General features: G+C 43.7%; 1 protein-coding gene and 1 long non-coding RNA gene across 5 annotated transcripts in view; one reads left to right on the top strand and one right to left on the bottom strand.

Moving 5' to 3' along the window:
• The window catches only part of LOC121654660 (A disintegrin and metalloproteinase with thrombospondin motifs 2-like), a 56762-nt gene extending 34844 nt beyond the window's left edge, over window positions 1-21918 (bottom strand). For 3 of the 4 annotated variants that reach the window (XR_006012979.1, XR_006012978.1, XM_042008887.1), the window contains exons 1-14: window positions 21727-21918; window positions 15312-15778; window positions 13499-13694; window positions 8592-8698; window positions 8429-8512; window positions 8143-8226; window positions 6970-7123; window positions 6670-6775; window positions 6291-6434; window positions 4963-5095; window positions 1320-1433; window positions 1101-1246; window positions 938-1027; window positions 776-858 (exon numbers count right to left, since the gene is read on the bottom strand). Coding sequence is in view for 2 of the 4 variants with exons in the window: in XM_042008887.1 (XP_041864821.1) it covers window positions 776-858; window positions 938-1027; window positions 1101-1246; window positions 1320-1433; window positions 4963-5095; window positions 6291-6434; window positions 6670-6775; window positions 6970-7123; window positions 8143-8226; window positions 8429-8512; window positions 8592-8698; window positions 13499-13694; window positions 15312-15778; window positions 21727-21814 (1996 nt within the window). In the remaining 2 variants the exon portion in view is untranslated. The remainder of the gene's footprint in view (window positions 1-775; window positions 859-937; window positions 1028-1100; window positions 1247-1319; window positions 1434-4962; window positions 5096-6290; window positions 6435-6669; window positions 6776-6969; window positions 7124-8142; window positions 8227-8428; window positions 8513-8591; window positions 8699-13498; window positions 13695-15311; window positions 15779-21726) is intronic. The other variant, XM_042008888.1, reaches the window with a different exon arrangement.
• On the top strand, window positions 159-19082 carry LOC121654700. Its single transcript, XR_006012989.1, has 3 exons — window positions 159-233; window positions 16770-16773; window positions 19072-19082. It is a non-coding gene; the product is annotated as an uncharacterized LOC121654700 (long non-coding RNA).
• Window positions 21919-22564: the final 646 nt, after the last annotated feature.

The raw sequence follows: 22564 nt of genomic DNA, 5'->3' as shown, positions 1-22564 counted from the left end.
TGGAAGATTCTTCACATCCTCTACACAACACAGTGAACACCTCTCTACCAAACCATCCTCTTTGCTTCCACCAACCTCCCTCACCACCTCTCTACAAGAAATTCATTCTTTGTTTTCATCCAACTTCCTCAGACTTAACAGTTCTAAAACAGAAGTCCTCCTGGTAGGCACGCCCCACACTCTCTCCAAATCCAACAGTTTTCCCATTTCCATAAACAACTCAACTGTCCTACGTCGTCTAGTCACACACTCACCATCTTTATGTCCTCCGTTTCGTTTAGTTTTTTTACTTATTGTTTTTAACCATTTTAATGTTCTTTTGTACAATGTCCTTGGGTGTTTTGAAAGGCACGTTTTTAAATAAAATGTATTTTTATTATTATTATTATTGAAGAAACAACAAGTTTCAGTCAAAGGCTTCCTCAAGTACAGAAAGTTTCAGAAAATAATTACAGCCAACAGCGATCAGCCATCACCAGGTTTTAACCTTAACCCTATGCTGGACTGAACTGGGTTTTGACCTGAACCATGTACCTGTGTGTTCTATCCAACAACATACTCATAATTCCAGCAAAGTTCTCTTTGTATAAACATCATCACCTCTACAGGTGTAACTGAGGTCCTCACAAAGATAGATAAACGTTAACTTTCTGCTCTAAGCTTGTTTAATGTTTATCTTTACTCTCAAGATGTGTGTGTGTGTGTGTGTGTGTGTGTGTGTGTGTGTGTGTGTGTGTGTGTGTGTGTGTGTGTGTGTGTGTGTGTGTGTGTTTACGATCAGGATGCTGGTAAGGCAGCCAGTGATGTTTTAGTCCTTCATGCTCAAAAACTGGATTCCAGACTTTACACTGATCCTCCCTGAAACACAAACACACTCCAGATAACCCGAGGTAGGTCCGAGGACTCAGACCACTGATGGAACAGCAGATTTACCAACCTGAAGTCAGTCAGGGGGGGGCAGTTCTCGGTGCTGCACAGCTGGAACTCATAGCTGTTACCGAAGCAGGAGCGCCCCCCGTTGGCTGGACTGAGAATAGCAGCAGGTTACTAATTGGTGCATCTGATGTGTGACATCACAGATGATTGACAGGCTGACTCACGGTGGGTTATCACAGCGTCTGGTTCGGAACTGGATCCCAGACCCGCAGGTCCGGGAGCAGCTGCCATACGAGCTCCATGTCCCCCAGCTGCCATCTTGTCTCAGGAGGTTTGACGTCAGCTTGATGCAGAACCCTTTGAAGCAGTGCTGCCACCAGACAGGTCAGTTAGAAATGGGCGGTGCTGCCCTCCAGGACAAACTGAAACCACCAGAACCTCACCTTCCCAGGTCCACACTTGGTCCCGTCGAGCGGCGGGCCTTTCTTGGTCTTACAGAAGAGCGGGTTGTGGTAGTCGCTGCACCACAGCTGTTTGCAGGGGTCAGGGGTCGTGTACTGGAGACACAAAGGAAACCTTTAGAGACTTTTCTGGCCATTGACTGTCATTCGCTAAACATTTCACCACATGAAACGGTTTCCTTTACAATCACAGATTTACAGTCTGACCAACAAATCTACTAAAAAATCACTCATATGATGGCAGAACCAATCAGTGTGATCCAGGTGTTCTGAACAGGTCTGCTGTTACCATATATGGTCAATGAAGGAAATGAGCAGGATGTTCAGGAACATGTGGGATCTAACTGATCTGTTCCTGGTAGATAAGTACTGATTTATTTAGCTTTACGTTTTATTTGTAGGATGTAATTTAGTTTCTAGATGATAAATGTTCCAGAGGGAGCTGGTCTCCAATAAACCCAGACTGATCAGGATCAGGGAGGTCGCTCTGAGAGACTAAATCTGAGCTTTTCATCCAGTGAAAATGAATCAGAAGCAGCTGGAAATAATCAGAGTGAGCCTCTCATCCACACCTTCTGGTTTCTCACAGCAGAAAACAGAAACCGAGACGTTTTAACGACCAAACAGCAGGTATGAAAACCAAGTGGAAAACACGAAACTGAAGCAGGACTTTTATCAGTTTTCTGATGCTTTCAGTGTCCAGATGTGAGTCGAGTCCAGCTACAGCATCTGCTCAGGATGTTAACTGAGAGGTGACTTCATGCAGGAAACGTCTGAAACCGTCAGAGTTCATGATTCTCCAACTTCTCGTCTACATTCACGTAGATTGTTTTGCTTCTGGATCAGGTTTCCTCAGACATCTTCATCAGGGTTTAAATCAGATTTCCACAGAGACATCTTTGCTTTCACTTTTCCTGCTGCCTCACAACATCAGTCCTGGAACAAACATGGACATTTTAACTCTTGAAACTCCAAGCATTTCTATCCCGTCCAGGAGGTTTACAATCCAGCCACTAAATGTAGTTTTATTCAGAGACTCTATCTGGTAAATCCACCATGATCCATGATAACAGAATTATTTATCACATTTCATCAAAAAAACATCACTATTACTACTATGTTGCTAGGTGTTCTTTATTTAAAGTTGGCATTACACTGTTTAGTGGTACAAGTTTCTGTTCGGATGAACATACGTGATGTGTGGTGCTGCGTGGATTGACCTTGTGTAGAGCAATGCACTAACGTAATAAAAAAAACGTGAAACTGAATGTCTGGTCCTTGAACTGTTAATGTTATACTAGAGAACATAACAAACTGGCGACGAGTTCGAAATGGATCCCCGACGTGCAACAGACGATGGTGAGGGGAACTTTATCGTTAATGTGACGACAGAAAGAAGACGCCACATTATTGCACACGCTACGTGAATGCTAACACGCTGTCAAGCTAACGGACAGTGGAGTGGACACATGAGTAATATTCATCAGAGTAAAGGACATCTGTCAAAGATGCCAAGAAAATGTCGGGAGGTGTTGGACAAATGGACTGTTTTGATCACACCGCTGAGGACTGGACGACAGAGAGTTGAGCAGTATTGTCTGGCTAACAAGGTTGAGAATGGACGGAAAGTGGCTGTGCTACTGATTGTCATGGGAGCAGAGACATATAACCTGCTGCGCAGCCTTATAACACCTATTAAACCAGTGGAAAAAAGCTTTAAAGAAATCACAGAGGTGCTTCAAAAACACTTCAACCCGACTGGTTATAGCTGAACGTTTCCAATTCCATAGGCGTAATCAGCTAAAGACAGAGTCCACTTCGAATTACATCGCGGAGCTTCGGCGCTTGTTGAAACATTGCCAGTTTGGGGAGGGGCTGTCAGATGCGCTGAGAGACCGCTTCGTCTGCAGGCTGCACAATAAGAGAACACAGAAGCAGCTCCTGACAGAAGATAATCTCACACTGAACCATGCATTAGAGATTGCTATATGAGTAGAGACGGCAGCAAAGGACGCAGGAGAGCTCCAGGAAAAAATGCCTGGATGCAAGTTCTGTGAACAAGTTACTGATGCAGCACAATGATAAATCTCAGGCCTGTTACAGATATGGAAAAAAAATCACATGACTCTACAAACTGCTGGTATAAGGATAAAGACTGCCGGAAATGTAACAAAAAGGGACACATACAGAAAATGTGTAAATCAAAACTGTATGATAAAAAGAAGGAAAAACCGTGGAAAAGAGACAGGAAGCTGCATGAACTTGACGAGACATACTCAAATGATTCTCAGGAAGAGTTGGCATGCTTTGAGCTGTACACAATACAAGAGAAAGATATCGATGCGATATGGCTTACATCAAAAATACAGGGAGTTGAGTTACAGATGGAACTGGATACTGGATCTGCGCTCTCACTGATCTCATATAAGGACTACAAAGACAATTTCCCCAATCTGAAACTGAAAAAAACCTCAGTGAGACTGAAGACATACACAGGAGAGAGAGTAGCTCCCATGGGGAAATTAAAGGTGACAATGGAATATGAGAAAAATAAATGCAATTTGGAACTTTATGTTCTGACAAATGGAGGTGTGCCATTATTTGGAAGTGACTGGCTGAGACACATTCATCTCAACTGGAAAGAAATCAAAGCAATGAGACAGACATTAGGCCTAGAGAGATGGCCTGTGGATGAAAAACCTAAACAGCTATTGGATAAGCACGCACAGGTGTTTAAGGAGGGAATTGGCACCCTGAAAAACATTAAAGTGCAGATCATACTGGAGGATGATGCAAAACCAAGGTTTCACAAGACTCGCCCCGTTCCTTATGCCGTACGCCCCAAGGTGGAAGCAGAGCTTGGAAGAGCAAGGCATTCTCACCAAGGTAGAATGGTCAGATTGGGCTACACCAATAGTACCAGTGGGCAAGAAAACCAGTGACAATGTGCGAATCTGTGGTGATTTCAAAGTTTCAGTGAACCTGGTTCTTCGCATAGACCAGTACCCCCTTCCACGGATAGAGGATATATTTGCATCAGTGGCAGGTGGCAAACACTTTTCCAAGATTGACCTTGCCCAGGCATATCTAAAGATGGAAGCAGAGGAAGCATACAGAAAGTATCTAGTGATAAACACACACAAGGGCCTATACCAGTACAACAGGCTGGTATTTGGCATCGCCAGTGCACTAGCAGTGTGGCAACGCGCCATGGATCAAGTATTGCAAGGCATTCCAGGAACACAATGCTTTCTGGACGACATAATCATCACTGGTGTGGATGAGGCCACTCATTTGGCTAACCTAGCAGCAGTACTGGCCAGGTTAGAAAAATATGGCTTAAAGGCAAACAAAGACAAATGTGAGTTCTTCCAAGATGCCACTGAGTACTGTGGACACAAGATAGACAGACATGGACTTCACAAAACCAAGGACAAAATTGAGTCAGTCCTAAACGCACCCAAATCAGAGAATGTGAGTCAACTACGCTCATTCTTGGGCTTAATTAACTATTACCACAAGTTCCTATCAAACCTTTCAACCGTCTTACACCCTCTGAACTGCCTGCTGCAACAAAATGTCAAATGGACATGGACAAAAGACTGCAGGATGTGGACAGGCTCACCGCGGTACACAGGCTGTATCCCGGCCCGAAGTCGAAGCGACACTGCTGTTCCATGGAGTACTGAAAGCCCGGAAGCTGAGGCTGAGTCGGCCACTCGTGGTTGAAGGGGTCGTCCCGCAGGCAGTCGTAGGTGCTGCAGGTGAAACAAATGTGGTTAGGACGTAATGAGATGCCCATCTTACGACCTAATGTGCGGTAGGAGGAGCATCTACAATGTTTGAATTATTAATTAGGGTCCTGACACAAATAGATGTATATGCAAATTTCCTGTTAACTACATGGCCACGCCCACTTTTGAAGTGTTTTTTTACACACTGTGATGTGCTAAGTCACAATGATTACCACATCCACTTGAAAGTGTGTCAGAACTTGCGAACACACCAGCAACCTGTGAAGACCTATCAAAAGCCTCCTGGACCGATAAGTCAATCCAAACAGGAAGTTGGTCGTTTTTAATTGTAGTGTAATTTTTTGTGCCTTACATTTGAATAAAACGCTCATAAATGTAATCAAATCAGCCTGAAACTTGTTGAGGATAAGCATATCCCCCTTGTGAGTAAAAGTTATGAAAAGCCTATTGATACATTAAAGGGCATGGCAGTGGCGCCGGCTCAATGTTGATGTGTCAACATTTAACATGAAGTCTTTCTATCTGAAACAGCAGCCAGTGTGTATCAAACCTCCTGGACACATCTACATCTCAGTATGCTTTTATCACCATAGCCCCGCCCACTACAAACAGGAAGTCTCATGTTATTTTACTATAAATACCCTTTACCAGCTAATAAAACACATTCATTTCATCTTTCGTCGAGATGGGATTGACAATATGTCTGACTTCCCTCAGTCAGGGTGGTCGTCAAGAACTGCAGCCTTCACAAACACCAGGGAGCTGCACAGGTGCAGCGTGCGCAGGTGCAGCACTGCTTGCAGCTTTAATTCTTCTCATTTGTGCTTGCGTGCTATGGTTGTTACTGCAGGATTCCAACAGAGGGCGCATTAGAGAACTAAGACCAGGTAGAGAGGCTGAATTTGTAGGACTTAAACAAAACGATAACCATGAAGACGATAGAGGAGGATAGTGATTGGTTCATTTAGAGATCACAGCAGGAAAGCTACAGCAGTGGTATAGATGGTCTGCAAGAACCCTAGACCAGCACGCCAGGTCTAGTCTTTGAAACTTTCTCTGGATATTATTGCTGTTCACCCTGTGACCTTCCAGCTAGTCAAACCGGTTCCCACACTGTCCCCTACTGGTTAGTCTCAGTCCACAGCTTGTGAATGTGTAGCGTTAATTTCTGAGGATGTGGATAAACTTTTATACTCACTGCAGGTACATGTGCAGCTCCCTCCAGCTGCACCTGGACCAGTGGTAACGATAGAAGGTGGCCTGGACCCGCGGAGACATGATGCTGCCCAACGGCACATCATCAGCACAGTCATTGGCCTCACCGTCATGCTCCATACCTAACCTGAAGACAAACAAAAGAAAGACTTTGTGAATATGAATTCAAAGTTTCCTCGTACAGTCATCAGGAGTCACTGAGAACTAAAAATGTCTCATATTCATGAGTGTTTCTAAGGACCAAGGAGATAATGTCTCTTAATGGATCCCCTGGTAGAAAGGAGCATCTCCAAATGGACATCTGACAGCTATTATCTGCACTACTGTTGTAAATTCTGAATGTAATGTGTTTTGTGTCTTACACATGTCCTGTTTCATGCGCAGCTACAAAAGCCGATGAAAAGCCATCCTCTAAGACGAGAACGCAGCTCCGATGCAAGTGACACATCCCTGTAACTGGAGCATAACCTACAGAGGAAGGTCAGGCGGTCAGATTAGAGTCACATGACTTCAGTACCATGCTTGTTGTCCTTACAGAGAACATGTCTTTTATTGTAGCATTTGTAGTAGTGTTTCAGATGGCAAAGAGCTCTTGCTGGTCATTTAGCTAATGTTAGTTAGCAGTCGAGTCATTATGTCAGTGATGGTATAATTATTAGTACCTTGCATGCCGAAGGGGCCGAACTCCTGCCTGGTCAGGTAGATGGTATGGTCGTGCTGCTCGGCATGACTCTGCTCCCTCTGTTGGTGGTATGACCATCCACAAACGTTCTCCAGACTCTTTTGAGGGTTCCCCACAGAGATCAGCTCCTGGGACTGACAGAGGAACAGGGGTTAAATACAATCCCATACGTTTTAATGCAACATGATCAAATCTGAGCCAGTATGACATGATAAGGTACAATATGGTACAATACAATATGACAGAATGTGAAATAATATACTTTATTGTGCAGTTTACTGGAAATTAGTTTGGGACATAAGTGTGTTATGACCCCAGGCCTGATGACTGAGGTCGTATTGGCAACAGCAGGGTCCTCAGCAATAGATGACAGCTCCGCCAGCTCACGCCCTTCCTGCTGCACCCTGATTAGGCTCCCTCTACACCTGGTCAGCCAAGAAGTTCCCGTCCTCCTCTCCACCAGCCAATCAGTCACTCCGGCTGGGACTTGAAAAGGAAGGGGAATACAGCAATCGAGGCAGCTTTGTTCTTCCAGGCTCACAGTGTGCCAGGCTGGGATTTTGGTGGTTTAGACGTTGGTCTTTGTGTGTGCTTAGTAGTGGTTTTATGCCCTTTGGGCTAGTACTTGGGACTGTAAACAGTGTTTACTGGTGATAACTGGCGGAGAAGCTCTCACCTTTTTTTGTTGTTAAGTTTCCTTTGTGTTTGACTTAGATAGACGCTCACCTTTTGTGAGTCGCTTTTGGTTTACCTTTTGTAGTAGAGATCTTGGTTAAGTTTCCTTTTTATAATTGTTGGTAACCTTTACACCGTGAGATACGGACACCTTTAGTTTATTCTGTATTATCATTTAACTGGTAAACCGTAAAAGACGGGCACCTTTTGTCTATTCTATTCTATTGTTTTGTTGACTGTTTTATTGTTACTTTACCCCTGAACCTGGGTTTTGTAATAAATATTATTATTATTATACTTGAAACCTTTTCAGCTTCGTTTTGTTAGCGACCCAGATACCCCTAGATCGCCACGGGTCGTAACAAAGTGCTGTCACATTAACTTTCTTCTCCAAAGGTCAATAGAAAGATAAAAACAGATCTAGAACAAAGTGGTCTGACTGGAAAACCCTTTGTGTGGTTAGGAGGGGATTTCTTACCTTTGCTGGAGACAGCATGGTGATTCTGACCAGGACAACGTTCATGTTGGCCCCCAGAGAATGATCCTGATAGATCTCATTAACCTGAACCAGAAAAACCGAGATCAGAGGAACCCTAACTTCACAGTGGTGGACAGATCTTTGGTCTTTGGTTGATCCACCCAAAGGGAAGCTCGAAGATGAGCGCCTGACATACACAGACTAAATCTGAAATAACTCTGCTCTGGTTGGAGCTCATGGAAACCATAGCTGTTCACGGAGGCAGCATCATGAAGTTTTCACCTACTATGTTCATCAGTGTCAGGAGATATTTCTGGATGTGGTCTCTGCCGTGGAAAAGAAGAACAGAATAATCCACTGCCAGCAAGACCTGGAGGAGGATGGTAGTACAGAGGTTCAGTCAGCTCTGGCTTCAGTTCAGTTACTCTTCAGATCAACTGTTCAGTTACCTCAATGTTAAAGAGTTCAGCCTCCACTGTGTGGCGGCGCCGGCGAGCAGACCTGGATCTGGATGAGACCACGTTCTGGGTCAAGTTCAGAGAGCCCAACAGAGGACCTGCAAACACATGTTTATATTTTTTATCTGTATTTATTAGTTTTTAAAGTTTCTATTTGATTTTCTAGGGAAAGCACACCTCAACTAAACCGGTCGTGTTCACAGTTAGCTTAATGAGTCATCTTCAACTACAAACAGGTCAGATGCCTGGATAAGCTCCAGGTGTTCACGTGGAATAAAAGTTTTCAGACTTTAACAGACGGTACAGCTCTGACTGAGACCGTCACCATGGAAACGTGGCTGGGAGATAAACATGGACGTCGTTGCTACCTCTTCCAGTAAACCTCACAAATAATGAAAGAAGATCAGAACTAAGAAAACTTGTGACTGGAGACCAATCCAGGGTTACTGGGGCATCGAGGTGTTTCTAGGCCAGCTGAGATATAATTTCCAGAAGGAACTGGATCTGTACTGAGGTGTCCTCCCAGGACATATAATCCCCTCCTCTGGGAGGTGTCCAAAAGACACCCCGACCAGATCAGACCAGACCAGAGGTATTGGACTTAGAGGGCTAACTGAGCACAATTACATGCACACAAAAAAAATGATAACTGATTTCTGGAGTTATCATCATGTAGACAGCATAATCTGATTATGAGAAATCAGATTAACACAACTAGATTTGTCCCAAATAATCTGATGTCTTCATGCATGTAGATGTAATATGTGATAGATTTTCTAGTTCTGAACCTGTGCAAAACACTGTGACGAAATGTCAACTTGAGCAAAGAAAAGCAAACAATACAGGACAGCATGCACCAGCAGGTATTTGGAGTATAAACAAGGTAAATCTTTTACATGTAGCTCCCACTTTGGCCCTGCCCTCATTCCACCCCTCATCATCTTTATGAAGGTAAACTGTTGTAGGACCTGGGTGGAAAACCACAGCGCTGCATCACTCTGTGCTCCAGTATCCACATAAAACTGTTCTCACTCAGATAAGGAGCGTGACGAATAAAGTTAAATTTGTACATTTCAAACATCATAACACTGAAATGTTCATTTGTCCGTATAACTCCTTCAAGCCTGTATGTATTTCTAATTATATAAAAACAAAATGCATACAGCAAAACAAAACAAAAGGAAAATGACTGGAATAAAATAAAATACAGTTAAATATCAAATAAACTAATAAAATAAAAAATAAAATAAAATACAGGGTAGATGAGGTTTGTAGCAAACTTGCAAGATTAGATGCCAAGAGGTTAATGTCATAAAATAAAAAATAATTTTAACTTCAGTGATGCTGTTATTTGATTTCTACAGAAGTTTTGTGAAGTTATGACATCATCAGTGACATCGTGGTGATGTCAGCCCAGAACTCAGCTGATTAGCGCCACAGGTTTGTGCTGATGAGAATGTAAACATGTTTTTATGTAACAGCTGATCCACATGTTGGATGCCATCCCCTGGCCTGGTGTTGGTGTGTGCGGTTTGTTGCTAGGGAAACAACGTCGGTGATGGGGCCGCCGGCTGAGCCGAGGTGGATGAAATAAAAGTGTTGATCAGTCATAGCTGCTCTGTGGACAAACTGACCACATCCAGATCCAGCAGAGCTGCAAGGCCTCGGCTGCCACGTCGCAGCTGGCTGGGTGTGTGTTCCAGTGTGTCTGCAGAGCTCCCGTCAGCTCTGCCAAGTTTCCTGGAACCATTCCACTGTTTTCCCTTTGATTATTTCCTTCTGCAGCAACAACAGCCGACTTTCTGAAGGCTGACAGCCTGCAGCTCTCAGAAAACAGTTTATCTTCAGGGTTACACGCTACAAAGACGGCCGCAAAACGAATGATACACACTGCACCTTCAGCTCAGATATGAATATTTCCTCTTAAAATCTCTTCTTAACTGATAGTCCAACGAACTGAAAACCGTCAGCTTCCTACATGCTGCTTCATGTCAGAGTAACTGCTGATATAAGCTCAGTTTAGACCCCGCAGGTCCAGGTCATCTTCATTACCGGCCTATCAGAGCTGGAACACTTCCAGTTCCCAGGAAATGAGGTAATCCCAGAAAAAGATACTAGTTCCTGGAAACCATTAAATGTAAGAATGAAAATGTCAAATGTTGAATCGGAGTCATTTAACATTTTGTGGAAAATGACAATAGTCTGGAAAAGTAAAGAACCAGCTGGAGAAACTGTTGCAGTGGATCAGGTTAATGAACAAAGTAGTTATCAAGGTCAACAACTCACTGCTGTTTACACTAAAAATTTAACAGACACAAAATATATTAATAAAGAATTTTGATGAAGACAACAATGGACTAGAAATGGTATTGGGTGCATCCATCTTTAAATCTGGAATCTCGGCATCCTCTAAAACTTCAGAGTTTGCTGCTTGAAAAACCAAGATCACTTAATCATTTTCGGTAAAAATTCCTTGGAATTCCAAGTTCTGAGGACAAATGGAACACACCAGAAGTCCAGCTGCTGAAGTGGCCTGCTGCAGTCCAGACCTTTCACCAGTACAAAACATCCGGAGCATCATGGATCACTTTAATCATCTGATATTGTTGATATGTTCTGGTTGGTTCACGAGATTTATAAACCACTGCTTTATTTTTATTTACATTTTACACAACATTCCTAAAAAACTAAGGGGTTCCTCCCGTGGGCTCACCACCTGCAGGAGGGGCCATAGGGGTCGGGTGCAGTGTGAGCTGGGCGGCAGCTGAAGACGGGGACCCTAGCGGTCTGAACATCACCTCTCTGTGAGGGAAAGAGCCTGAGCTGGTGTGCAAGGTTGAGGAGTTCGGGCTAGATATAGTTAGACTCACCTCAATGCACGGCTTGGGCTCTGGAACCACTGTCCTCGTGAGGGGCTGGACCCTCTTCCATTCTGGATTTGCTTCCTCTGAGAGGCACTGAGCAGGGTTGGGGCATGCTCATTGCCCCCAACTGGGCACCTGTATGTTGGGGTATCCCTCCGCCTTCAGGTGGGGGAACGGGTCCTGACTGTGGTTTGTGCTTATGCACCAAACAGCAGTTCAGTGTACCCACCCTTTTTGGAGTCCTTGGAGGGGGTGTAGGAGAGCACTCCTTCCGGGGAGTCCCTCGTTCTGCTGGGGGACTTCAATGCTCACGTGGGCAATGACAGTGAGACCTGGAGAAGTGTGGCTGGGAGGAACGGGTCCCCCCCATTTGAATCCGAGTGGTGTTTTGTTGTTGGACTTCTCACCATGGATTGTCCATAACGTGTCCATAAGAGTGTACACATGCGCACTTGGTACCGGGACACTCTAGGCCGCAGTTCAATGATTGACTTTGTAGTCAGGTCATCGAACTTGCGGCCGCATGTCTTGGACACTCAGGGAGGAGCTGTCAACTGATCACCACCTGGTGGTGAGTTGGCTCAGATGGTGGGGGAGGATGCCGTGTGGTGAGGGTCTGCTGGGAACGTCTGGCGGATTCCCCTGTCAGTAAAATAGTTTAAGCTCCCATCTCTGGCAGAGCTTCAACCATGTCCCAGGTGAGGCGGGGGACATTGAGTCCGACTGGGCTGTGTTCCGTGCCTTTATTGTCGAGGTGGCCAACCGAAGCTGTGGCCATAAGGTCGTCAGTGCCTATCATGGCGGAAATCCATGAACTCGTTGGTGGACACCAGCAGCGAGGGATGCCATCAAGTTGAAGAAGGAGTCCTATTGGGCCTTTTTGACCTGTGAAACTCTGGAGGCAGCTAATGCTCCATCAACACTGTGTACAGTGGGGATGGGGGACTGGGGGGAATACTTTGAAGACCTCCTCAATCCCACCAATACGTCTTCTGATGAGGAAGCAGAATCCGAGGACCCTATCATGGGCTCTCCTATCTCTGTGGCTGAGGTTGCTGAGGTGGTTAAAAAGCTCCTTAGTGACAGGGCCCAGGAGTGGACCCCTGTGTTCCTTAAGGCTCTGTGGGATCTGAGGGATCCCACTCGTCTGCCTCCCTGGTAAGGTCTATTCAGGGGTCCTGGAGAGGAGGGCCCATCGGATAGTCGAGCCTCAGATTGAGGAGGAGCTGTGTGGTTTTTGTCCTGGTTGTGGAACAGGGGACCAGCTCTACACCCTCTTCAGGGTCTTGGAGGGGGCATGAGATAGCTGGATGTGGCTGGATAACTCAGTGAGCAGGGACTCAGGATTCAAACTTGGGTCTCCTGCATGCAACATATTACAATTGGGTGATTATTAACACCTTCTAGTTGGGTTTTTAGGTAAGACCCTTAACATCGGTCTGTCGTGGTGAAGAAGGAGCTGAGCCAAAAGGCAAAGCTCTCGATTTACTGGTTGATCTACATTCCTACCCTCACCTATGGTCACGAGCTGTGGGTAGTGACCGAAAGAAGAAGATCGTGAATACAAGCGGGCGAAATGAATTTTCGCCACAGGGTGGCCGGACTCTCCCTTAGAGATAGGGTGAGAAGCTCTGTGATCCGGGAGGGGCTCAGAGTAGAGTCACTGCTCCTCCGCATTGAGAGGAGCCAGATGAGGTGGCTCAGGCATCTGGTTAGGATGCCTTCTGGACGCCTCCCTGGTGAGGTGTTCCATGCACGTCCCACCGGAAGGAGACCCCAGGGAAGACCCAGGACACGCTGGACAGACTACATCTCTCAGCTGGCTTAGGAGCACCTCAGGTTCCCCCTGGAGGAGCTGGTTATTGTGGCCGGGGAGAGGGAAGTCTGGATTTCCCTGCTTAGGCAGCTGCCCCCATGACCCGACTCCGGATAAGCAGTAGAAAAAGGATAGAGAACATTCCTAAATAACTGAGGGGGGGTTTTGGGAATTGTTTATGTTTCATCAGGAAATGTAAACAAATCTGTTTGTCTCACCTTGAAAGAAGTCATTTGTGGTTTGATTGAAAGCTTTAGTTTGATTGACATCTAAGTGTTTCCTGATGATAGCTGAAGAGCGATAAATAATATGCTGTCTTCTTCTTTTATCTTTGTCCCCCTCTTCTTCTACTGGCCTCCATCGCTCCAATGGTTCAATGAAGAACTCTTCTTCACTTGTTTGGATCATCCCAGCCTGAAAACATAAAAGCAGGAATCTATTGTTACTCAACTTAGTTGCAATAACTTATACATGCAATAGTGAACTGGGAATCTGTACCACCTCTACTGTGTGCAATGCTTGTTTATATTGTTTTATTTAACTTATCTTATTGTTACTATTGTTATATTTATTGCATTCTATTTGCCTCTGTTTTGCTTGTGCCTGTATATATTGTGTCTTGTGCTTGTCCTGCTTGGTGTTGTATTGCTGCTGGTACCCAAATTCCCTGAGGGCTCTCCGAAGGGATTAATAAAGTATTTCTATTCTATTCTATTCTAACTGTGATTCATTTTTCTGTTTAACGTCCTGGAAATCTACTGTTTAATAGGGTGAAAATCGAATGTGAATCTATTGATCTTCTGTTTTTTAAAGGCGTCATCACACGGAAACAGCACTTTTCAAGTTAAAACATGTGTATTGGTGTTGGAACGAAGTGTTAACTTCCCTGAAAGCCTTCTTTTGCAGATGGTTGAGTTTTTCCGTCTGGGCCCTTTGTTCACAGCAGAACCGGGTAAACTCTCGCTAACGCAGGATTTTAATTTGCTCCAGGGATTTCGCCATCACAGGAGGCTATTTGAATAAGCCAGTCATGCTTTAGATGTGGATTGATATAATAATATAAAGTCATGCTTTACTGCTGATGCAGCTAATGCTAATGCTAACGCTAATGCTAAGGGACAAGCCTAAAAGTTTAACCCCCTGCAATGTACAAATGAGCCCCATGTTTTCTTTTTTATAAGTGGGGTGAAGTGCTCTGCCACGTGAATTTTTGTATACATTTTGTTGTAAACATGCTTCTTCCACCATCTCCTGACTCAACATTTCTTCAATGAGCATTATTTTTATGCAGCATTTAGTGTCATTAGTCAGTATTGTTGGGTCAGTAAGAGACTGGGGTGAAATGAAGGTGACAAGTTGTTGTGTTAGGTTTTTTCAAGTTTTCGTGTCCACTTGAGGACACTGTGCTTTCTCTGTAACGGCAGCAGCAGGAAATATTTTTCCACTCTTATTCCTCCTGTCATCCACTTTGAACGCCTCTCATCTTTCCTCCACATCTGGCTTCACTCAGCGTCTCTGCCCACACTGTACAATGTGAGGCTCGGTTTGCCACAAACAGCAAAACTGGACAGAAGGAATGAAGCTGCATTCCGTCACCTTTTATAGCATCTAACCTTCAGCTTCTGCTGGCCTCAGATTTTTCTACTATCTGAGAGAATGATGTGCAGATGAGAAAAGCCTTGGTCACTGTTGATCTGTGTGTTATTAGCTGCTACAGACTGGTTTATACTGGGGTTTACAGCATCCTCATATTCAATGAGTTAAATTAAATTAGCACTCCTGGTCCTCTTCTGGCCCGGTAGCAGAAGATGGATCTGTGCACTGGAGGCTGAGGTCAGATTAACTGACTTGTGCAGGATTTAAAGAACTCCGTCTCAGATCTTATTCCTGCTTTTCCTGCAAACTGGTATCATTTTTGTATCTGAGCTCTGACCAATTTGAACCAGCTGGACCAGATTTTATGTGAACGACCTGGAAATGACCGTTATATGAGCCGGTGTTGGTGTTGCTCTGAGGCCCGGTAACACCTACCAGTCCATCACAGTTGCTGATGGCGACGGATGTGTCCTCCATGTTGCTCACAGTTCCTGTGTAGAAGCAGCCGGTGTTCCTGATTGGTTCAGAGCGAAGGTGCCCTGACTCCTCCCACTCCATGGTGGCGGCAGGGGCAATGAGGCGAGAGTTAGGACGCAGTCGCAGGTGGAGGTCGTGACCGAACACTGTCAGGTTGTAGAACAGCTCGTCTCCATCTTCAGCCTCTTCACTCCGCCCCCACCAGCTATCACTAAATGATGATGTCAGAATAGGTGGAGCCTGTTGTAAAATGTCTTTTTCAGTCCTTCTGACATCGTTTGAGTCAGTGGGAGTGTCTGTTGTTGAAGTGGCGTGTCTTCTATTTCGTTGGTGGGTGGAGACTGTGGCAGACAGGACACGCCCCTTTGAGTCAGTTCTGATTGGATGAATGATGCTGAACTCAGACAGGACCTGATGGAGAGAATCTGACACATAAAGAAAGATTCAGTCATGCAGAATAAAACCAGAAGAAGAAGAAAAAGGCTCCTAACTCATGGGATGAGCCAGAGTCATGTCACCATACCACAGACAACGTACCAAAGAACCGGTTTAAACTGGATCTTTAGGCTCTTTATCACAAAGATGCATCATTTATTCCCATTTTTATGTTTCATCTGTAAAACCAGCAAAGACCAGACAGAAAACAGGACTTCAGCAGCAACAGCTCATTCCCAAACACCTGAACCAGGACCTGAGAGATGCATCTGAACCTTCAGCAGTTCCATCTACTGTTGGCCGAAGCCACATCAGAAATGGTCTCCATGGAAACGTGGCTGTAAGAAAGCTGTTCTTAAGGAAGGGAAACAGGGAGAAAAGGCTGAGGTAGGTCACATGACAAGAACTGGACTAAAGATCATTTGGACTAGGTCTGATGGAGGGATGGATCCTCCACAAAACTCGGACCTTAACAGGTCTGATGGAGGGATGGATCCTCCCCAGAACCTGGACCTCTACTGGTCCGATAGAAGGAACAGATCCTCCCCAGAAGCCAGACCTCCAACATCCAAAGAAAAACTGGTCCTTCAAGGATCCTGGAGAACTATTCCTGAGGACTATGCTGAGCCGGTTTAGATATTAGTACTGATCCAGGTGTAAACCCATTGTTAATATTAAATTATGAATGAAAACATGAATTATTGGGCAGAACTGGAGAAACTGACTAAACAGTGGCTGCGTTTACAAATATCTCATCTATCGGACTGAAGTCTGATCAGATTCCAGCTGTTTACATGGACGCTGGATAAATTGACCCAATCAGCTGTGTATTTACCTGATGGACAGATTTAATACGATCAGAACAGTCTTCTAGTTTGGAAGAAGGTTTTCTTTTTTCCTATTTTAAATCTTTTGACCATCAAGATGCTCAAAGATCCTGAACTCTTTCCGTTTTTAACAAAAGCGTGGAGTTCTCCACAGCCTCGTTCTGTCTTGCTGCCATTTCTCAAGTCTTTCCTGAAACTCAGCACATCATGTACCTGGTTCAAGCCTGCTCAGAAACATCATCACAGAAATGGTGAGGATGATGGAGCTGCTGATCCCATCATGTCAAGGTTTAAACCCTCTCTGGACCGGATTGATCATTCATTCCGATTGAGGCTAACATGTTAAATGATGCATTTTTATTGACTGGACATTGGATTGGATCCAAAGTCCTCCATAAAAACGCAGCTGATGAAGAGTCGGTTAGTCTGAATGTCACACATCCAACCATGAAGGACAGAAACCGGCAGCTAAAGCCATGACAGCAAGCTAAGAGGGATCAGGACTGGATCAGAACGGGATCAGGACTGGACGTGGACCTCGGTTTAATCTGATCCTCCAGCAGTGAGGGACAAGGCGGTCTGATGGTAAGAGACGACCAAAAAAATCAGTTGCATTAACATCCAGCTGCTAACAGCTGTAACATACAAAGAGAAGCAACTCCTGGAACTTCCAGCCAATCACAGATCTAAACGAGTCATCGATCACTGATTGATTGACAGGTTTGTGATCTTGGAGCTTCTAACGTGACACGAGCAGAAGAATAAACTTTTATAATGACAGTACTGGTTGTCTGAGCCCCACCCACCGGGCCCTCTTTGTTCTTGGCTGGTTCAGACAGGGGAGTGATGGAGCTTCTGGGCTGGACTGTGACCTGGGTCGACATCGTTTTGTATCCAATCTGGAGGCAGATGTTAATGACATGTTCGAAGCCGTTGGATGATACGTTCTAGCTTCATGCTATTAATGGGGAGGAAATTTATGTAAGTTATGAGGTTAAAGCCGTAAAAAGGGAAGTGTCTGGGGTTTGGTGCTGGAATCTAGGAGCAGGAAGCTGCCATCATCCATCACGCATCGTCTCGCCCCTTCTGACATGTTCAATGACACCGCGTGAACCTCAGTTCTACAGTAACAACATTTTTAGCTAACAGGTTTTCTCTGAACGTGACAGTTACCTGCAACATGTCTGTTACAACATGGACCATGTTTACAGATATGAAAGATAAAAAACTACATTGACTGAGAAAAAGATCAATTAGACCCTGTGAAACGTGAATAATTAGTTTCAGGAACTCTCACTCACATAATCAGGAAACATTAGCTACAATTAGCTAAATAAGATTCTTTTTGCCATGTTCTATTAGCTAGTACCTAATGTTAATAGAGTTAAAACAGAGTTTAAATAATGTCATGCACAAATATTACACATATGTATAATTCATGTATGCAGCAGTTTTTCCGTTGTAGGCTTCAAGGGTTGTAAATATGTACAGTGGTCCTTCGCCATATCGCTGTTCATCTTCTGCGGTCTCGCTGTTTCGCAGATTGTTTTTGTATGCAGCACGGCATATTTAAGTTAATTTAAATTCTATGTCAACCATTCTGTGTCCAAATTTTACTGTAGGAGTCAGCCCACTATGCTTTGTTTCTTGATTGGGTTGGTAAACATCAATGTTGTGTTTTGTGTCTTGATTGGCCAAAGGACTCTGTCCAGAGTCCATCTACTTCATGTCCTGCTGTCTTTTTCTGAAAAAGACAGCAACAGCCGGGCCTTCTGTGAAAAACGACGTTAAAGACACGGTTGGGGACGCAGTACCAGCAGAGAAGCTTTAATATATTTTACGGGGTGAGTAATTATTAAGAAATTCACGTTGTTAAATACATGTAGGTTTTTGAGAGTGTATAAAGTGTGTGAGAATGTTGAAAATGTTCTTGATAGTTTGGGAAAGGTCTATAAATACTCCAAGGAGGGATAATTAGGCCTGAACATGCATTTGAATTGTGAAAAATGAATAAGGTCGTGGATTTCATTCCTTGCGAGGTGTTTTCAGAACGTAACCCCCGTAATAAATGAGGAACCACTGTACGTCATTTTAACTGGTGGATGAGCAATAATTTTAAAGTTTGACTTTGTTTTGTTTGAGATTGTTTGTTCATGTTCACTTTGTGTAAATTGTTTCTTTTCTTTAACTTTTCTGAGTTTCAGCATCAGTCGGTTTTTCTCTGAGCTCCGTGTCTGGATCTTGTTAAAGGACAGAGAAGTGTTATGATCACTGGAGAAATGATGGACACAACCACTGGGATATTCTGGTAACACATGGAAGCTGGTTTCTGTCTCAGTGTGAGGATTTCTCCACAGGAAGTTTGGCTCAAACTGGAAACGCTGGACGACCATCACATGCAGAACATTTACAGCCCAGATGCAACAGCTTCATAATAACAGCAACATTACCCCCAGAGGTAAACTGTGACGAGGTCTGTTGGATCAGTTGCTCGTCTGTCCTACCTCTAAATCTTCTGGCTGCTTTACTTCCTGTATGGTGTCAAACCTGAAGCCGGTTGCTGGAGTGATAGTTCTAGTTTTCCGTCATTAATAATGATTAACGTCTCCAAATAAAAGATAAACTCACATGACTGGAGCTTGATTGTATTGATCAATAAATTACGTAATAATTTTCCTTCATCTCATCTGCAGCCTCTTCAGTAATTTCCCCAAGTGTTAGTTTTAGCATTAGCATTGGTGTAAAGGTAAGTATTAGTGTTTGTTTTATATTATATTATTTTATTTTATTTTACTAGGTAATAAATGTTTGAGAACCAATTCTAAATTTGTAGATATGACCTGGCAGTTAGCATGTTAGTGTCAGCATGAGCATTAGTGTTAGTTTGGGTGTCAATGTTAGCATAAGCATTAATGTTTGTGTCAGCATGTACATTAGTGTTAGCATGACTGTTAGTATGAGTATAAGGGTGTGTCTCAATCTGCACACCTACCCTGTTTCAAACACTATATTTAAGTGTATAGTGCACTGACACTGAAATTTCAGCAAAAACTCAGTGCACTGAAAGTACCTGGATGCTGCCAAAAAAAATACTTGGCCAAAAATCTAGTGTGAAACAATGAACACTATGCACACTAAACGGATGGCAATGCCATCCGTTTAGTGTGTAGAAGTAGAAGGGGAGGGACTTTCTACCAGTTTTTAACAACCCAGTAATTAATAATAATAATTAAAAAAATACTTCATTAATCCCAGAGGGAAATTGCAATGTGGTAATTATTATTATTTTTTTAAATAGCATGACTATTCTTATTAGCTTGAATGTAAGTGTTAGCGTGACTTATTGTTTGCATAACCGTTACTGTTAGCATGAGCGTAAGTGTTAGCATGTTAGTGTAAGCATGAGCTCTAGTGTTAGCATAAAAGTTAGTTTTGGTGTTAGCATATGTATTAGTGTTAGTACGAGTGTTAATGTGAACATGAGTATTAAGGCCCATTTATGCTCCCTCACATACAGTAAAAAGTGACATTTGTTTCAATATAGTCTTTCTTCAAAAGCTTGCAGAACTTATACAGTTGTTGTCCTCATCTTCACTCTTCTGCTTTTTGGTTCCCTTCCTGATTCTCTTCTTCTCTGGTTTGTTTCTTTCCCTGGTCCCAGGTTAACTATTCTGCTGAGCACTGCCCCCCTGATTTCTGGTATTGCTCCGTCTTCTGCATCAAGCAACGGATAGCGAGGCTCCCTGAAAATGGACCAAATTACGGCAATAAGCGATGCAGGAGATGGACAAAACTGTCCTGCCGTCTACATATCTGTCTTCTGTGTCAAGCATAAATGGGCCTTTAGTGTTAGCATGAGTGTTAGAGTTAGCATAAGTATTAGTTAAGCATGGGCTCTGGTGTTAGCATGAGTATAAGACTGTGTCCGAATGTCCACCCTACTCCCTAACTCCTCGTTCACTACATCGGGCTGCACTACATAGTGACTCATTCTCTTGGCGATTCGGACGCGAAGCTGCCTATTTTTTTCTCGGCGCAAACCACGTCGTCACCACGGCAACCACAAGACACCATTCCAAATCCAATCCAAAGTTGTGTGTAAATATTTTTATTTTTATTCCTTGTATTTTATTCTTTGTTTGCTTATAGGTAATTTCACGCTGCTCGATTTTTTCACTTCCTTGCGCCATGTTGAGCTTCTGCCCGAAATGCTCACTACTTTTCAAGATGCATTGTGGGTAATTTTGAGTGCCCTAATTTTTTCTCTCTGGACATTTGGACACTTCGACAAAATGGCGTGACCCCTATATAAGGGCAATATGTAGGGAGTAGGGAGCACATTCGGACACAGCCTTAGTGGTAGTGTGAGCAGTTTACCGTCCTTGTCTGCACATGCTCAGATTGCATCTACTTTATTCTTGTTTTATGTATTTATTTATTCATTTTTGTGGCATAAAAACAAAGTATCACATGACAGGGTTTGAACTCTAATGTAACAAACAGCTTCTGTCAAATGTAAAATTAACACATTAATATTTATTAGTGCAGAAAGTAATCAGATTACTTACACTGCTCCAGGACTGATTTGTCACATCCTGTTTTTCTTTTTATTTCATGAGCTCAGGTTTCTGGCTCTGGTTGTCTTTTCTTGTTGGATGTTTTATTTACTAATAGTTATTTATGTTTTTATATTTTCTGTTCATGTGTTTTTGTTTTTTTTCTGGAAAGATAAAAGATTTTTGTGATGACACCAAGAATCCCGGTTCCCTAAAGCCACCGGTCAGTAAAGAAGGAATCAAACTCCAGAAAGATCTGTTGACACACACACACACACACACACACATGCACGTGTGCATGCTGGGAGGATGAAATGAAATATGATCTGAATGGTTCACATTCTCAACAACTGAATCACATAAACACAGATTTATGAGAAGAATGTGGAGAGGAACCATGACAGATGAGCAGCAGAAGGACCTGGACCTTCTCTCCAGAGGTCAAAGGTCACCACCTGGAGAACTGAACAATCAACACCACTGAAGAAGAAGAGGCCAGAATGCCTCTACAGTCAGGACAGTATCAGAAACAGCTGAGAAAGTAGAAGCTCTCACCTGCCCCGCCGCTGATGTAAACGGAGAACAAACAGTCCATCTGCAGCAGGAAAACAATTATTAATAATCCACGAAAAGGCTGGTCCATGATGACAGACGCAGAGCTGAGAGAGAAGCTGTGAACCAGACGGAAAGCTGTAGACTGAATGCCCCGGCATACAGACACTCCTCCACTCTGTCATTATCTCCTCCCTCTGACCCTCTGTGGCTCTGACAGCAGCCCTGGAGCAACAAAATTCCCCAATGCTGTTCAGACTCAACACCTCCCACAATGAATCCGAATTAACTACACAATATGATGGAGCTGCTGGAACTCATGTCGAGACTGAAAGGCTGACAGCGCCACCTGCAGGAGAACTAAAGCAACAACAGCTCAACCTACAGGAGTCCTAAAGCACTTAGGCTTCACATTTTACCGCGGGAGGTTGCCACTTTGTATATGTGTATATATATATATATATATATATATATATATATACATATATGTGTGTGTGTGTGTGTGTGTGTGTGTGTGTGTGTGTGCACAAAAAGTGAAGAGAAACTAGTAAAACAAGCAGCCAATGATGTATTTTATCAGCAGGTGTTTACTTTGGGTCAGAGTGGCCGATAAACTCAGAGTTGTGACATCCGTTGACTTGGCTGTAAGAGCGGACACGTGGGTCATGGAGCCTCCAATCGATCCAAACATACCCCACGCTGCTGGACTCTACTATGGAACAGAGCAGCGATCGGATTACTGAGGTGAAAACTAAACAAACATATTATTGCTGAACATACACGTTTGTCACTGAATGTAATTTAATGTTAATCTTGATTTAAGTGATAATCAAGTCATGTT

Source organism: Melanotaenia boesemani, chromosome 15 (assembly GCF_017639745.1).
Source record: "Melanotaenia boesemani isolate fMelBoe1 chromosome 15, fMelBoe1.pri, whole genome shotgun sequence".
In the NCBI taxonomy this organism is placed as follows: Eukaryota; Metazoa; Chordata; class Actinopteri; order Atheriniformes; family Melanotaeniidae; genus Melanotaenia; species Melanotaenia boesemani.
This window is presented reverse-complemented; position numbering and strand designations above follow the sequence as displayed.